Source organism: Panicum virgatum, chromosome 3N (assembly GCF_016808335.1).
Source record: "Panicum virgatum strain AP13 chromosome 3N, P.virgatum_v5, whole genome shotgun sequence".
In the NCBI taxonomy this organism is placed as follows: Eukaryota; Viridiplantae; Streptophyta; class Magnoliopsida; order Poales; family Poaceae; genus Panicum; species Panicum virgatum.
In genome coordinates, this window is record NC_053147.1 from 13,397,270 (window position 1) to 13,415,308 (window position 18,039).

The following is an 18,039-nucleotide window of genomic DNA, read 5'->3' on the forward strand; positions in this document are numbered from 1 at the left end:
AAAAAATAAAGACTCTTTACCCCTCCCCCCTAGACCCTCGACATATGTATACCAATGTTGGCACTCCACGCATTATGTGGCATGATTCTATCTCAATTCTCTGAAAGCAAATAACTACTTTGCAGTGTCCAAGCGAGCCGAGGAACATATGTTCTTTTTCGGAGTAGATGAACATGTTTCTTTGTTACAGTTACATACACAAAAACGAGGGAGAATGGCAGGCATTCATCACACGGTGACATTGGTGAATGTTAATTGCAAAGCGGAGGTCACTCGATTGAGAACACAGCATGTGATATTTTCCTCCCACGCAGCTCCCTATTCGGTTCTTTCCCTGCGCAGATAGCAGAGTCATGCCTGTTCGGATGATCGGGACTGCATATGAGTTTGAATTTAGATGGATTCACTACAAGTAATCGAATTCTCTGCTTCAGAATGGATTCGTTCGCAGTATGTTTCCATCTCTTTTTCTTTCTTTTCTCTAAATTTACATGCTTTGATATGGTCGTTTGGCATAGCAGAGCATTTCCTTTTAGCCAAAAGGCTGGCATTAGATAATGGCAGTGATGACCGACGTCATTAGATGATGGATGTCCTGCACATTAGAGTCATGTTATGTTTTACTCCCTCTATTCCAAATTATAGTAAAAACGATTTATCTAAAAAAACTAAAATAACCTATAATTTTTTTAAATGAAATAACCTATAATTTGGGACGGAGGGAGTAGTATCTAGTGTCTCCCACGAAGATTGATGTCATGATTACTTTTTTTTATGAAATTTATATTGCCCGTTACAGGGGCTTGTACGGTGTGCCTATGTTTATAGTTGTGAATTGCTACACCTTATCAAAAATTTGTTGTGACGCAGTCTCGTCAAAAGGGCGATTGAAGCCGGAATCATATTTTCAATGATAAAAAAATGTGCTAGTTCGATTCCGACTGGATGCTGCCCTGAAGGGAAAAAATGAAGTAGTGTGGAAAACGTGGCCCCATCCTGCCATAGTGCCATGCCATCCATGCATGCCACAAATGTTGCCAGCATCCGGCACATGACAAGTACGGTACAAATACTGTTGCTAGCTAGTCTTTCATCAGATTGGACCATATCCTGACCCTTTGGTGCACCAAGACACCGGAACGCATTGACGTAAAGCAGACAAGCAGGCTCAACTGCAACTCGCAGTTTGCGTACTAATAGATAGATAAAGAGCAAATGGCAAAGATGCGAGGACATACATGAGAGACATTTCTTTGTTCAACAAGGAAACAGAAGATGTGCCCCTGAAACATGAAAGCAGGCAAAGCTAACCTTTCCCTGCTCAACAAACCAAGCAAACGACCCACTGAATTTGGTCCATGATCACTTCAAAAAAGAGCACCTGCGTACATCTCTGTCTACAGGGAACCAAAAAAGTGATCATGCCCCCAAAAAGCCCAAATTCAAATTGCACTATTGGATACTCCAGTAACACAAGAGAAGCAGAGTCATCCCAAACCACAAGAGATTGTTTGTTTCAACCCAGACGAAATAAGAGAAACAAATGTCAAGTTTCCTAGCCTGTGCAACTTGCCTGGCCCGGCCTTTCCCTTGTACCCATTGTCGTCTGTCTTAGCAGCTAAGATATGTACATCAAGCTAGCGTCATTTGCTTCATCCTCTTCTGGTGTCGCGACAATGTCATGCCAGTCATGCCGAGACGCTAAACTTCCGCGGCATCTGTATACCTTTCATCTCAAATGTGGTAGTAACCTCTTTAAGCCAAGAATACTGTTCATCTCCACCTGAAATCACAACATTTCCCTCAGCTACCAGATTAAGAGCAGTAGCAATACTCTTTGATTTGAATAGATTCTACATCTGCAGGAGATTGCTTGAAAAAAGAAAGAAAGAAACTCACCAATTAAGTAAGGTGATTCGTCATAGTACGCACAATCCCTTCCATCAGCACGGTTGTAAGGGGGGCCCATCACATCCAGCACGGCACAAGGGGTCAACGCAGTGAAACAGTGCAAATTCCCTCCATTTTCAGGGTACAGAACTACTGTCTCAGATGAAGCATCGAAAACAGCATCAGTATTTACCTTGGCCAAACGAGCTCCTGTGGTTGGGACAAGAAACAAATCAAAGAGTGTTATTGACATCATTAATTTCCTGAAAGTGGCTAATGAAATAGGCATAAGCATTTCCCTGAAATTGGATTGTCCAAAGAAATAAAAGAAAAGAACTAACCATCTGAGTTCTCAAGTGCAGTATCATGACTCTCTGGCAGACTCTTAGCCCAGTCATATGACTTCAGGTGCATGGAACCAAATAGTATCTTGCTAAATACTGTCATCCCAGGATGGTTGTGAAGGGGAATAATTGCTGATTTCGGTAAACAGAAGATACCAAACTGCACAAAACATTCAAAGCTTCAGCAAGAGGCATTTACTAGCATGTTATTCAAGACAGTTTTACACACATTTTTGTTTTAGGTACACCAAAAAATCAATACACAAAGATTGAGAAGTTAAATTACCGAAAACTTTGGGCAATCATAGAAATGCAAATAAGTAACTCGAGGGGGGACTTTAGAATCGGCATGCTTGAAGTATGGCATACTAGAGTCTACCCCAACATCATGTGGTTTTAAATCATCTGCATCCAAAGGATCAATGATTAGACAAATGCATCTCATGATTAAGATATCAAGTAATAGAGGGTAGTGCCGTGTATACAGTTGCATGTGCAAGAGTACCAAGAAAAAACTAAAAAAGCAAAAGAATTACCATTAGGTTTTAAAGAACAGCAGTGAATGTAGCAACATAGCAATAGCAGTGATGCTTCAAATTTCACAAGCAATCCAGTGTATAATGGTAGCATTTTATGTTAAACATTATGGATACAAAGACTGTGATCCGAACATGCTAGAAGGACATGCTTTACATACGGTTGCAACTTGCAAGAGAAAGACTACCAAGGAAAGACTCAAAAATCTTTTACATTGCCAAGACACAAGCACTACAGTCCGTACAATGGTAAAAAAAGATCAAATGATGGGAGATTTATAATTTAAACCCATGAGGAGTAGCATTGTAGGAGTTGTTTCATGTTTGCACATGCCTAATCTACCATCACTGAGCAAGGAAGCTTAAGGACATGGGTGGGAGTGGTCCGCGGTGGAGCTAGCCCCCACATCGACAACAACTATCTTTCTAATTAAACAGGTGTACTGCAAATTGCAAGCTTTAGGTTCCCAGCAAACTTAGCAACTTAAATATCACTTTCCCGAGGGCACTATTGCAATGCCATGGGACGGCAAACCTGCCGGCTGTCGCTGCATGCAAAGCAAAAGCACGGGTCACAAGGTGGCGGACTTGGCAAGGTATGGCACCCAGACCCAGGACCTTACCATGCCAAAAATGGATGCCTCACGAGATGAAACGAAAGGAACGAGAACGATGCCGACAACAGTAAAAAGTTCATCCCTCTGATCAACCAATCGATTCTGTTATCGCTGTCTCTACATCCTAAGCACGAGGAACATGTACGAGTCTTGTGCAGGACTACAGGACGCGCACATGTTACTGAGGCAGTAGAGTTTTTCTTCCTGAAAAAGTATCAAATCGCACGGCACAAAGACGGCAGCTTTACTCTACTGAAGGCGAAGCGAGGAGCGATACGTACTGAGGATGCCCGAGAGGCGCGCCACGGCGTCCGGCGGCGGCACAAAGCCCGGCGAGGAGGCCGAGAAGACCTCCCTGCTGGTGTCAAACAACCTCTGCATCGGCGACAGGGAAGGCGCCGCTGGGGCCTTCTGGCGGCGGCGGCGGATCTTCTTGGACGAGGCGCGGCCCTTGTCGGCGACGGCGGTGGGGGAGAGATCCACCCTGGCCCTGGGCTCCGCCACCTTGCTCCCTCCGACCTGAACCGGCATGACAGGGCGAGACCGCGGTCAGGAACCGCCACCGACGCCGCAGCAGGATCTTGCCTGAAGGCGCGGCGGCAGGACCGGCCGGAAGAGGCGAAACAGGGCCCGGCGGCGCGGTGGCGAAGTGGCGAGGGGATCGGCGGGGGTGGGTATATAAATCCTAAATCGGGAGGAGAGAGTGGATTGCTGATATTTCCGTCCATCGGGGGCGGGGTCTGCAGTAGAAGTAGGAGGAGGCAAAGGCAGCCAAACCACGGTGCGGGAAGCGGGGGGAGGGACGAAGCCAAAACCGGGGGCGACGACGGGAGGAAGGAGGAGACCAGACCGCCCTTCCTGTGGGCTCTCAATACCCCATACTGCCAACGGTTCCGGTTTCTCTCTCTCTCTCCTCTCTTAAATAGTGTCCCTCCCTCCAATCCAAATCCAAATCCGCTTTCTCTCTCCAAATCCGCTCCCGCTTTCTCTCTCTAGGTGTGTACAGTACTCTGCTTCGGAGGTTTAGTGGCTTGTTTGCCAGGTCACGCAGTCACGCTCAAACGAGGACCTGCATGCTACCGTGGAGGCTCCTGTTCATAGCCACCACGTCAATCATCCCAGGTTTTGTCCATTTTTTTTAAAAAAAAGCATGGTAAATACTAGTAGTAAAAATTTAGGACGTGTTTTGACGAGCACTTCACTGCCAACAATAGGTGCGACGATACGCACGCGGCTAAGAGCGCGTTTAGTTCAAAAACAAAAAAATTTGGATATCAAATCGAGATTTTGACCAGATGTTGGGAGGTTTTTTCGGACACTAATTAAAAAACTAATTTCAGAACTCACTTGGAAACCGCGAGACGAATCTTTTGAGGCCTTTGACCGCATCATTAGCACATGCGGGTTATTGTAGCACTTATGGCTAATCATGCACTAATTATGCTCGAAAGATTCGTCTCGTCGTGTACATCCTAACTGTGTAATTAGTTTTATTATTTAATTACATTTAGTGCTTCATACATGTGTTCAAAGGGGAGTTGAAAATTTTTGAGTGAAAATTTTTGGCAACTAAACGGGCCCTAATTCCTGCGCTCGCAGTTTGCCAACACTCGAGCAGAAAAATGAACTGGCGCACGGTGATGCACACATCAGCTCTGAATCAAGCAGCAGTCGTGCTGGATGTATTTGGAATTGGCACGCGGCACTTTGATTCTAATCTGAACAACACATCCTTAGCATACTCACATTCATCATTATACCACTGATGGTGAACACACTTTCCCACCTATAATCAGTTTTAAAATTATATTTTACATGTGGGTTGGATTCGGATACAATAACAGTTATGTGGTTTAAAACTATGGCGTAAGTAGGATTTGTATATTTTTTTAAGAAGTCAATAATACACATGCCCGCATATCTAGACGGATATCATATCCACCACATCCTTCATCTCAAGTTTTATCTAACTTTTTTTTCTCAAAAAATAGTAGACATGTAGAAAATATAGGATATATTTGATTTGGACCCAGCTCTGCATCAACGGCAATAGGCACAACATTGCGCAGGGGGAGTTTCCTTGAGCATCTCCAAGAGTTTGTTATTTCTAACTTGCCAAATTTTGTAATTTGCCAACTCCTAAAAAATTTGCCAAGCTAAAAAAAGAATGCATCTCCAAGAATTTGCTATTTTTAACTTGCCAAATATTTATTTCTCTCTTATATATTTGCATCAGGAACCCCTCTCTGTTTTTTATTTTTTTTCATCCTCCCACCTGGTTTCTCCTCGTGAGAAACGCCGATGCCAAATCGGAGCCGCGCGCGTATATTTGCGCGCTCGAGGCAGGTTTTTTCCAAGTTGCCAAAAAATGCCAAGTTCTTTGCCAAACTATTGGAGAGGTATTTTTTGTTGTTTTTGCCAAAACTCAAATATGCCAATCTAATTTGGCAAACTGTTGGAGATGCTCGACTTAAGTGAAAATATTTCTGGCACATACTAGTGAAGACGCGGGTGTCAAAACAAGTGGCCAATTTGGATTGGATGCATCCGGAATTCGCACGCCACAATTTGGCTTTTAATTTGAATGTGCTTTTAGCACACTCACATTTATTATTATATTATCAACCGTCACCTATAAATATTTTTAAAATCATGTTATACATGTGGATCGGATACGATAGCGTTGATACCCAAAATTAACAAATATCGATGTATGCTGGATAATCTAGGCAAACCGGTCAGACCGGTCATGGAAACTGGTTAGACAGGTCTAGGTTGTCAAAGTGCAAATTGGACTGCACCATTGCATAGATCTCGTCGAGACGATCGAAATACATATATAGAACGTCTAATTTGGAGTCCGGATGAGAAAGTTAGGCCTCTAGGAAGGCCTGCAGGCACCTCGGTCTGACCAGTCAGACTGGTCCATGACGGTCAGACCGGTCCCGACCGGTCAGATCGATCGAAACAGTCAAATTCGAGATAGGGGTTGTGTTTTGACACAGGATATGCATGAGTTTTGAAACCTATCGGGTACAGACTACGGACCTCCCCACCCTATATATATGAAGAGCCATGATTGATTGAGGGTATCCCCAATTGAATTAACAGATTTATCCTTACTTTTTATCTCTTAACTCTAGTTTTTTCAACCCCACATTATTCTTCCTTCGTCTCTATGGTGTTTGAATGTGTCCTAAGTGTCCTGCCGATCTCAGGGCAATCCTAACTCCATTAGTTCCGATGGAGTCCCTCCCGAACAGGTGGATCTAGGTTTTCGCGGCGATCTCTGAATGACCGGTCAGACCGGTCGTGCCAGGTAGTCAGACCGGTTGGCACAGAGGTACTCGCTGGTGAGGATAGTTTGCGATTTGCACATGCTACCGCTTTCATGTGTTGACCAGATTTGCAGTCAACACTATGTGAGGTGATTTTAAAAATATCTTGTAAGTAGGATTTCAAAATAATAATACTCACTATATAATAGTCTGACTTCCAACCTTTTTCATATAAAATATGGTAGACCTCAAAAAATTTAGGGTGCGTTTGATTTAGATCCAGCGTTGCAGCTACAATAGTTTGTATGACGATGCACAGGCCGCCTATTTTTGCGCCCATAGTTCGCTAATACTCCGTCACACGCTGGCGTAGGCACCAAATCAAACGGCAGCCAAACCGCGTGGACGCTCTCAGGATTAGCATATCACACTTTCGCTCACCTTAGTATACTCATAGCTATCATCATATCCCACCTATAATAAATTATTTTATACATGTGAATTGGATATAGTAGGAGCTATGGATGGCGATTTAAAACCATCCAGATAGGATTTTGTATTATTTTAGAGAGATTAGTAATACTCTTCAAATATTGCCTAGCCTGCATATCTAGGTGGGATATTATTTAATCAGAATAAAACTGAACTATGGTAAGCCTCGGCACCATCCAAAAGCTATCAGATGGCAGTGCAGTGTACCATTGAATAGCTATCAGATGGCAGTAGCATAAATATTTGTTCAACGTAATATATTCCTTCCATTCCAAAGCATATGGTTCGTTTTGACTCGGACAATTTTCACAACAATACCTCAATTATATCTTAAGAGGCTGATTGTTGATTGAAGTCTACGAGATTTAAATTCTTAGAGGAGTATGCGTGCGCTTATAAAAAGAAACAAATTAAAGGGAATACTATACCAGTAGCAAGAGAGAGGGAGGAGGACCCGAATTACCCCTTTTAAAATAGAATAATTTATATGTGCTGAATTTACGTTGAACAAATAAACTTTTTGGAGAGCCATAAGAAAACATAGGAATTATAGAAATGAAGATTTCGGCAAAGAAAAAACAAAGAACCCTGAAGCATGGGACTCCAGGCAGATACGGGCAGCCACGGTCAACATTGATTCTCAGTTTCGGAAACCTTTTGACCGCCCGGAGGACCTTTATTAAATTACCTGAAGCAAAAATCACAGCGTGTACAGATGTGATTACATTTCGAGCTCATGAAATTCTTAAGAGTTGGATGCCATGAAACTAAATCGACCAAGGCAGCCGTTTGCGGATAACCATGTGTAAAAGGAAATCTCTTGCGCATGTAGTTTAATTTTTAAGCGGCTTGGGACGTACCCATGATGCATCGACCACTAGGATGCAAATTGGTGACTCTTAGGCGCACCGCCAACCCTCTTTAGTTCAAAATTTTATATTATTTTCTTTTAAATTTTAAATTAAAGAAGATTGGGCGTGCACCTAAGAATCACTAAATGACACCTCTATCGACAACACGAATAAGTAAGCGCCAATAATTATTCGGTCGATTTCATGTGTTGAGGTCTTTATGTTTAAGGGCTGTGCCGTGTGGGGCGTCGCCGATCCACATGCTGTATTCGGAAAGGAAGAGGTTGTGGAGCCGCCGGTCAGGCATGGCGCGGAGTTGCCGGTGTGGAATCGGGGGAAAAAAATCCATCGCCCTCCGACGTTCGTGGAATGGCGTCGGGTCAGCGCGCGCGTAGTTCATGGTCATGACGAGCGGGCCACATCGTATGAGTTGTCCCGCGGGACGGCGGGAGCAACGGACTCGCATGCATGGACGCCATCGACGGCGGCGGCACGGCGCCCCATAGCTGGAGCAAACGGCGAAGTCACCCAGGCTGGACTGGTGGAGGTATACGGTAGAATACCAGCAGCGAGCCAGCGACGGGTGATGGGGTGGGTAGAAAAGTCGGTAGTTTCGGGAGTGAGCCGAGCCGAGTAATCTCTTTTCCTGTGGGTGGGTCTGTGGGTGGTGGGTGGGTGCGGGGCAATGGCATGCATGCACACGTCGTGTATACCGTCCGGGCGCAGGCGAAACGACGAACGGGACCCGGCGACGGCGAGAAGCAGACGTACTGACGTCATCTCGCCGCTTAGCCGGCTCTGGGTGCCATTTGTTAGGTCATGAATTCCAAAATTTTATATAAAAACATCACATTAAATATTTGGACACATACATAAAATACTAAATAAAATCTATTTATAAAACTTTTTTACACGGATGGATTGTAAATCACGAGATGAATCTAATGAACCTACTTAATTCATGATTTGCAACAGTAATGCTACAATAATTATTTATTAATTATGAATTAATCATAGATTAATTAGTCTTATTAGATTCGCCTCGCGATTTATAATTTATCTGTGAAAAATTTTGTAAATAAACTTTATTTAATGCTCCGAAATAGTAAAATTTTCTTTCAAAAAATTACGCCAAAAAATCTATGTGCCTGCACACGACGACGACGCCGCCGCCGTAGCCTACGCCTCGCCTACCCATTTTTTCCCGTCAAAAGTATCGCCAGCACGGCTAGCTTCTCGATCGGCGCTCCTTTTTTTTGTTGTGTACACGCACCACGCGTACGTGGCAACGGGTTGGTTAGAGTGTGTTTTTCAGGTCGTGCACGGGTATGGCACCGGCGGACCTTGGTTGCTTGCTCCAGATGCATGCATGCATCATGCATGTTTGGACCAGGGTTCAGCATGGGGCCCAACATATTTCTTCTTTCCCGCGACCATCGATCGAGAACGATTAGTACTTTCTAGTCGTAGGTTTTGACATGTCGCGCATATATACTTTCTGAAAGGGGAAACTAAACTGAAGACTCTACTTGCTCGAATTTTCTTCTTCTCTATCTACACCTCCTGAGTATAGCTCCGGCGAGATTAGAGTTTCGGGTTAGGATTCGGAGTTGCGCAGGAGAAGGGCCAGGGGGGTTGCTCACCGCTAGCCTTAGAAGGATAGCCAGCGGCAACAGGGCAGCCCAGCGGTGGTGGTCGGCGATGGTGGCGCCGCGAGCTTAGGCGGTGGAGGATGGCTATCGTGCCGGTGCCGAGACGGGGGCGACGACGGCAGCGGGAGGGCCGGCGCAGGAAAGAAGAGGGTGGGGGAGGGGAGGAGGAGGAAGAAGAAGAATTTGAAGAGATAAGATGGGGAGAGAATGGGTGAATCTGAGCCATCCTCTTTAGATCTAATGGCTCAGAAATTTGAGTTGGAGTTACCTCAAATCACTCAAGTGAAAAATAGACACTCTTATGTAAATGTGCTATCAAGACATGTAGGGCCTGTTTGGTAGGACTCCGGCTCCTCAAAAAACAGCCCCAGCTCTGGCTCCTCTAGTGGAGCGACTTTTCTAGTGAAGCTGAAGCTGTTTTGAAAAATATTTGGCAAAATAGCTTCTAGTAGTGGTGTACTCACGGAGCTGCTTGGAGCCACGTTCCGTGGCTCCACCTCTCCAGTGGAAGCGGGAAGGGGCTTCAAGTGCGGCTCCTTGTCTGGAGCTGCTCCAAAATAAACGGTTTGGCAGGGCTCCAGCTGGAGCTGGTTTTGGAGCCGATTTTGGAGCCCTGCCAGCCCTGCCAAACAGGTCTGTAATTATGATGGTTTTTACTAAACTAATTCGATGCTCATAGTTTATGGTTGGCTTCATGCATTTTTCCATAAATCTTTGTCAAAATTAGAGAAAATTCTCTTAATTTTGAAAAAAGTAACAACACGGATAAGCGCCAATCATGAGTATGTACTCTCTCAGTTTTTATTTACATATTATATTATTTTTGTCTTAAATCAAATTGTCTAATTTTGACTAAATCTATAGAAAAATATAGCAACAACTATGCTACAACATATGTACTATTAACATATACTTCATGGTGGATTCAACTAAACAAAATTGATATTGTAAATGCTATTTTTTCTATAAATGTGAACAAAATTTAATGTAAAACAAACCTAATACATATGTAGATAAAAATAGAGAGAGAGAGAGAGAGTAGACAAGGTGTCTGACACATCCAATGCGTGTTGTTATTACGGCATGAAATGATGACGCCTATTTCCTTTTTTATAAGTATTTTCTTTCTTTTCTGATGCTGTGCTGTGTACAAAACTACAAAAGCATGCAACGCCAACTAAGGGCAAGTACAACCGTGCAGACATCTGCTGTCTCTTTAGCATAAATAGACAGTTTAAACAGATAGCTTATACAACATGTTGTCTGTTTAGCTGTCTGCAAGGTGTTTAATTCATTCTTTGACATAGAAATTATGGTGATCTAATGCATACTCGATCTTTATTGACATTTTATTGCATATATGAGCGAATGCCAATACATTAAAATAATTCGCATGACTCTTGCCGATTGAAAAACTCGCTCCTCCATGGCTGGCGGATAGAAAGAGGATTGTCGATGATTCAAATTGTTGATGATTTAGAGTATGATAGGCTTGAAATTTGGGGGAAAAGAACGAGAATGATGAGAGAGTACCGTTTTATTTCTTACCTGCGCCATAGTGGCTGGAATCCCGCTAGGGAGAAGATGTCGGTGGTCTGAGAGTAGATTGTGACGGTGCAGGATGTGACGTGCATGGAGAGGGCGCAGGTTCAGGTCGAACCAACTGCGCAGCGGATCCTGTGCCTCCGTTGTCTTCCGGCAGCGTGTCGTACAACACCAGATTTCATCGTCTACTTGTCTCGGAGCACGTGAAACCTCGTAGACGAACGAGTCGACAGCCAGGAGTAACTGCAGCTCGTGAGGGGGTTGTCTGCAAACAATCCTTGCATGTCGACGGATGACTACGGCGTGTTGTACGTGCCCTTAGCAGACCAGATCTGCTGCAGCCAACAGCCCAGGCCCAGCAGAGAAGAAAGCAGCGGGGCAGCCCAAGCGGCCTAGGCTCCAGGCCCAACCCAAGCGAGCGCCAAGCAGCCGACCGAGCAACCCGATGGGATCCCTCCCGACTCTCTCCCCTCTCGTCTCGCCACTCTCGTCGGTTGCCCCCCGACTCCTCCCCCCTTTTCCTTTGTCGCCTTTCTCAACTAAACCCTAAACCACCCGCGTCCCCAACTCCGGCCCCTTTCCCCTTCTTGGTCACCCTCCCTCGAAGCGGCGGCGGCGGCGCCGACATGGGCGCCCTCTCGGCGTCGACCTCGTCGGTGAACTGGCTAGTCGAGGACGACATCCTCCTCAAGAACGCTGTCGAGGTAATCCCCCGCCCAGGCACCTTGCATCCCCAATCCCAATTTCTTGACTCCGTACTGTTGGTCCCGATGTACCAAATGTCAATTGAAGCGTCTGATGTTGTTCCTGGGCTATTTATGATGGAGCGCGACGGATTCAAAGGGATTCGTGTTTACCGGGTAGTTAGAACTTTAATCCTCCCACTTCGTCAAATTGCTTATCTATAATCAGATTGGAATGAGTTCGCCTGGTGGTTTTAGCAATTTTGCTTTTCCTCTCCTGTGATCGTGAATTTCGTTGTGCATTTCTCAGTTAAGAGAAATTTTGATTGTGGTAATTCTAGTCGTACTCTGGGATTTAAAATCTTGAAAATGGCGAAAGTTTTGTTTCCTTAGAAATTCCCTTATTTGCATTGCAGCTATACTTTATTCTAAGCAAAAATTCCCTCAAAATATATCCTGAGCAATTCTTATTATTTATCTTTAGTCAGCATACTGACATTGTAATCCTAATTCCTAATAACTGGGCTTGTGATTTTGTGAAGCTGATTCTGGATACCAAACCTCAAAGTTTAGAAAGCTTCATCAAAACTTGGACCCACATGACTTTGCTACTAATGCTCTATTTTGTGGCAAGTCCTAACTGGTCCTTGTGATACTTGTAGACCGGTGCCTCGTTGGAGTCCTTAGCAAAAGGAGCTGTATGTTTTTCCCGTAAATTCACTCTTCAAGAAATACAGGATCGATGGAATGCATTGCTATATGACCCAGAGGTTTCAACACAAGCTTCTTCCCGGATGGCCGAGTATGAAAATGAACTCTCCATGTCCGACCCGGCCAAGGCACATAAACTTTTCAATTCGAAAGCAAAGGATTTTTCATTTCAGAAACGGAAAATTGACAGTGTGAAGAACCTATATTATGCAATGAGAAAGAGAGTATGCACCGATCCATGTAACACTGCAGACCTTGGATTTCTTGTTGCCCCCTGTTCATGTATAGCAAATGGTAATGAGTGTGTCTGTGGAGGCGTTCCTAATAATATTGAGCCTGAGCTCAGTTCAGTGAGCCGCTATGGGCAAGTGGGTGCAAGCTACAATGGTGGACATACATATCCTGGAACGAGTGGACATCCTTTTCACACAAAACATGCTGAGGGCATGGTAAGAGATGGGGATGACACCAATAACATTTCATACGGCTACTCAGATGTAGGTCAAATGTACGAACATCATGCCTACACTGCAAATAATCATGGGAATGGTGAAGGGAACAATGTTTCTCTAAAGAGTATCACAGATTTTCAGGATTCTATGCAGTTCCAGCAATTGGAGAGCACTCAATGTGGTAATGGAGTGGTAGACTCAAAGGCGTTGGTGATCCCTAACCATTTCAGTGGAAGTGTACAGGAACCTATCCCGCTCCAAGTGATTGGTCAACCTGAGGGTTCTGAAGCATCTGCTGGTGCAGTTTGGAGTGGGGTTCAGCGAAGAGGCACGCTCAATCTTCGTGATGATAAGAATGTAAAGTCAGAAAACAGGGACCCTCTCACCTTTGAAGCAAATTTAGATGGTGGGATTTGCACTTCTGGTTTAGATCATGCGTCAGATTTCATGGACTTTCCATTTTTCAGCAATAGTGAAGAATTTGATATCCTGAATGGTGAAAACTTTTTGAATTCTCCAAGCGAGGGAAACCAGGAGGATTTAGATGATCCTGCCTTCAAGGTTGTCCCTGGGGTTAGATCAACCATGCAAAATCTGGCGCATCATGATGAAGCCAATATGTCCTGTGATCAAATAGATCCTGACCATGTGGAAAGTAATGTAGATGTTTCTGGTATAATGTTGGTTCCTACTTCATTAGAAGTGCCATGTCCTGGTCTGTATGTTGAGTGCAAATTGAACACAGAAGATCCTGAAATCCCTTGCAACGATGATGTTGTTACACCTCGTGAGTATCCTCTTGAGTGCTGTACGTCTACCTTGGGCCAGAAATCCGAGAACATTATCTATTCAGTCTCCCCTGCAACCAGCCCTCCATCAAATGCTGAGCATTCCAAAGCAAATGACATGGCCCTAATAAAGGTGGAGGATATGGTAAACATCCATCCTTCACTACAAACAGTGAAGATTAAGTCATCCACTTCAGAACAAAAAGAAGCTTCAGTGGCACATGATAAAGGTGGTGTCCTGGGAGCTAAGCCGTCAGAAGGTCCTTCAACAAGTGGAGGCCTGTTGACTACTAATATTGACACAAATGATGCAAACACATGCATGCTAGCTTTGCCCTCTTTCAGCGCTGCTGGATTTGGTAAACGATCACCTTCCAGTTTAGGACAACATGAGAATTTTAATAACTCTCATGGTCTGACTTCACAAAATTCAGTTCAAGCTCCTGATCAGATGCAACACAACTCACTGGATGGTCAACCAGAATTAGGTGTCGAGGCTGCTCTACATAACTCTATGCCATCAAAGGCACTGTCAGATTTGGGGATTCACGACCCTATTGCAACAGTGGCAACACCAACTCAAGCAGAAGAATGCCTTGACAATGAAAACGATATTCCAAATTACTATGATCTAGAAGCTTTGGTAAGTATCTTTTGGCTCAGCTACTAGGATCTCTTTACCATGACGTTCCTGATTAGTCATGTACCATGTTCATTGCAGATTCTTGACCATGATCTCATCCCGTGGGATCAAGACTCTGATTTGATGCATCCTGAAGGTAAATGTGTATGCATTACTTAATTTTCTTGCTGTTCAAGATATGTATGGCAAATTAATAAAACTAATGTATAGAAATGCACCCTTTTTTCTTTTTTTTTTTAAAATAAAAATAGTTGCTGTATAGAGTTTGCTGAAGTATTGTGCTGTTGAATCTAAAATCGTTAATTTACATGCAAATGGTTGGCTGAGGGTTTAGAAATGATATAATTCATAGGTTTTAAAAATATGAAGAATTAATAATCTAGGTGAATCACTGCAACCTGTACTGCAAATGGTCTTCTTATGATAATGTAGCTTGTGTGTCGTAAAAGCTATGTACAATGGAACAGAATGTGTTCTTATTTTCTTCTTCTTTTTTTGACCTTTTCAGTTACCAGATTTCATCACCCAGAAAGCAGGAAGGCATTGATAAGATTGGAGCAGGGTGCTCGATCTTATATGAACAGAGCTATAATGTCACATGGTGCCTTCGCAGTTATCTATGGATTGCACTTAAAATACTACATAAAGGATCCTGAGGTCAGCAATCTTTTTTTAGCTAAATCGGTTATTGGATGTAAGTTCGAGGGAGGATAACTAAGTGCACAATTTCATATCTATATCTTGTGGTGGAAAATTGCAGTGAGTGATAGCGCTTTTGGTTTCTAGAACTTGAGATCTAGTATCTGTCATAACACCAGGCACACCTTTTTATTCCCATTTCGGAATTTCATGTTCTGATCTGAGAATGATCATGGTTAGGAGGCGTGAGATTCAACCATCTTGCTTTTGTACATTACGAACTAACAGTGGATATTGTGTATATCTTGCTACCATCTTCTGAGTTTTTTTTTTCTTTGCTCATGCAGGTTACTCTAGGAAGAGAGACGGAAGATGTTAAAGTTGACATTGATTTGGGAAAAGAAGGGAGGGCAAATAAAATATCTCGCCGACAGGTAATTCCTTGAACATTCCATTGTGCGTAAAGAAATATCACTTACATTTCCTTATGAATGGCTGATGCTCAATTATAGTGGACATGACTGCATTAGTGTTTTTTTTAAAGATGAGAAACATACATGCCCTGTACAATGAGAGATTAAATTGTATGATCTCTTATTTTCAATTGCACACATCATTTGCATGGTCCTACTCTGCGGTGTGTTTAAGGCAAAACATTATCTTAGCACCTCAGGTGGGTCTGTCTGATTGGCAGACACAGTTTGCCTATACCACCTTCATGGCTTTGATAGACGTTGGTACTGCTACACGTGTCTTGTTGCTCTTACGCTTTCCAAACACATTTTAGCATGCAGGCTGTGAGGTTTGCTTGAATTAGAAAAGTAGCCACTAGCCAACTTTATCTGTAGGCAATACTTGCTGCTAATGTATGCAGTCAATGAATTGTGTTTCATCTAGGTTCCTTTTTGTTTAATATCATAAATTTGTATTTCAGTTGGGGATTTTAAAGCCTTAACACAGTTGTTTAACGTTTTGACTGTGTACAAGTGTAAAAAATATTTTCAGCTGTATAAAAATTGACCACAAGGTTGTTTTGGAAATTGGAATTACTGAAAGGGTGGCACTGGATGCTCATAATGCCACTTGCAGACTTGCAGTAACTTTTGCATCACTTCTGTTGATCATGTTATTCTGAACCATTTTCAAAAGCAATTAATGACAGTTCTCCGTGTTCACATTGTGGTGGCCAGTTGGTTTCATCAATTCATCTTGCTGACTGCATCATATACTATTCCCCTTAGTTTGCACACCGCCCCAAAAGATGATAATTCATTGTTTTTGCTAATTCACTTTCTTCGTTTCACATGTATTTGCACCATTATATTTAATCTATGCATTGTTCTGACAATCAGGCTGTTATCAAGATGGATGAAGCTGGATCTTTTCATATTAAGAATATTGGAAAATGTCCAATATTTGTTAATAGCAAGGAAATACCAAGCTGCAAACGCATCAACTTAAGCTCTGACTCATTAATTGAGGTACCGATACTCTCTTTGATTTCTAATTAAAACGTGCATACATTCCTTTTCCTATCCGGCCGGTGTCGTTGCTATTTATTGTATACATTTCCTACTATAATATGAAAATCAGAGCACCTGCCCCTCCCTCCCCCCAAACTCCAATTTTGAATACATCCCTGACTTGGTGGTCTACCTATCTTTTTTTTTGTTACTATTCCAATCCTGTCATATACTCTAATGATACAACTATTGGTTGTAACCGTTATTCAAAATCTGTTTCTATCGATCACTATATAGTCTATAATTTTACTGATAGGATGTAACTATTTGAACTTTACTTGCCATTCTGTTATTCTGGACTTTATTTAGCATTTAAAAAATAATATGAATCAATAGGATGGTCATTTATAAGCAGATATGTCAAAATTACTTTTCCTTCACTTAAGTGTTGTGCTAGTTGCTGTCCTTGGTTTTGAAAGAAAAAATAAGTAGTCCTTTTCCCCGTGTTATTTCACTGAGACAATGTATTTCATTACATATGCCCGTGTTGTGCTTATTTAGCTTTTGATTTTTCTTGCAGATAAAGGATATGAGGTTTATTTTTCATATAAATCACGATGCTGTGAGACAGTACATTGGTTGTGACCTGAAGCCAGAACACTAATTTCGTTTCTTTTGGCACGCTGTGAATGATCCCCTCATTAACAACGATAGCAGCAGTAAATGTTGAGTAAGGACTGTTCATTTAGGATGTTCCTTCATGTTGCCATGTTAGTTAGTCACACCTGTGTCCAACCTGGGTCAGCTGTCTGTAAATGGTTGTAGTGTCATGTGTTTTCTGTTGTTCTGTGCTGTTTGACGAGCATACAAGTCCTTCACGCCCTTGCACCGTTTCTTTCTGTTTGTGCTTAACATTACAAGGCAGTAAAATTTCATTCGAAAACTGGCACCCGAGGGAGCCAAAGAGCCAACCACTGCAAGCGTGAAAATAATCCAAAGAGAGGGAAGACAGGAGGATGCACGTGTGCAAGGAGCAATTGGATTCATGCAACATTTGCAACCATTCTTCATTTATTTACACCTGTGATGATATTTAAGCACGGAGTCTGAATCAGCTCTTGACGGTGGTGGTGTTTTTACCGAAATAGGAACCTGACTGCCTTTGGTTCTGACACTTTTTCCACGGCATACGCGTATATGCCCATCCCGATGTAATTACTGCTCGGACGTACACAACGGATGTTCGTGACCAATGCAGGAGGTACATGTCTGACTGGCAGTTAAAGTATTGCATAAGGTGGAATAATTTTTTTTGTTGCAAAAAAATTATTTTTGTTGCGGAACAATTTTTTATTGCTGGAATAAATTGAAAAATTATTTCGAATAAAAAACACTATATCAGCAATAAATTTGAACGAATTATATATGTGGATCGGTTTGTTTGTTGAGCTGATT

The 18,039-nt window shown here is 42.8% G+C and overlaps 2 protein-coding genes across 2 annotated transcripts; one reads left to right on the forward strand and one right to left on the reverse strand.

Moving 5' to 3' along the window:
• Positions 1-1,168: 1,168 nt before the first annotated feature.
• Positions 1,169-4,194, reverse strand: LOC120664427 (plant cysteine oxidase 2-like). The gene is made up of 5 exons (XM_039943661.1): positions 3,669-4,194; positions 2,521-2,639; positions 2,232-2,394; positions 1,900-2,100; positions 1,169-1,783 (listed from the first exon to the last, which is right to left on the reverse strand). The coding sequence occupies exons 1-5, from the start codon at positions 3,916-3,918 to the stop codon at positions 1,689-1,691; spliced, it is 828 nt and encodes a 275-aa protein (XP_039799595.1). The 5' UTR covers positions 3,919-4,194; the 3' UTR covers positions 1,169-1,688.
• Positions 4,195-11,679: 7,485 nt separating this feature from the next.
• LOC120664428 lies at positions 11,680-17,555 on the forward strand. The gene is made up of 7 exons (XM_039943662.1): positions 11,680-11,909; positions 12,551-14,482; positions 14,561-14,618; positions 14,991-15,139; positions 15,469-15,555; positions 16,474-16,602; positions 17,165-17,555. Exons 1-7 carry the CDS (start codon positions 11,832-11,834, stop codon positions 17,246-17,248), a joined length of 2,517 nt encoding a protein of 838 aa, XP_039799596.1. The 5' UTR covers positions 11,680-11,831; the 3' UTR covers positions 17,249-17,555.
• Positions 17,556-18,039: the final 484 nt, after the last annotated feature.

Bases quoted from the DNA above. Each gene is read 5' to 3' on its own strand.
- LOC120664427 (XM_039943661.1), bottom strand. From the start codon at position 3,918: ATGCCGGTTCAGGTCGGAGGGAGCAAGGTGGCGGAGCCCAGGGCCAGG. The intron at 2,395-2,520 runs GTAATTTAACTT...TGTTTTGTGCAG, and splicing joins ATGATTGCCCAAAGTTTTCG to TTTGGTATCTTCTGTTTACC. The intron at 1,784-1,899 runs GTGAGTTTCTTT...TTGTGATTTCAG, and splicing joins CGAATCACCTTACTTAATTG to GTGGAGATGAACAGTATTCT.
- LOC120664428 (XM_039943662.1), top strand. From the start codon at position 11,832: ATGGGCGCCCTCTCGGCGTCGACCTCGTCGGTGAACTGGCTAGTCGAG. The intron at 15,140-15,468 runs GTCAGCAATCTT...TTGCTCATGCAG, and splicing joins ACTACATAAAGGATCCTGAG to GTTACTCTAGGAAGAGAGAC. The intron at 16,603-17,164 runs GTACCGATACTC...TTTTTCTTGCAG, and splicing joins GCTCTGACTCATTAATTGAG to ATAAAGGATATGAGGTTTAT.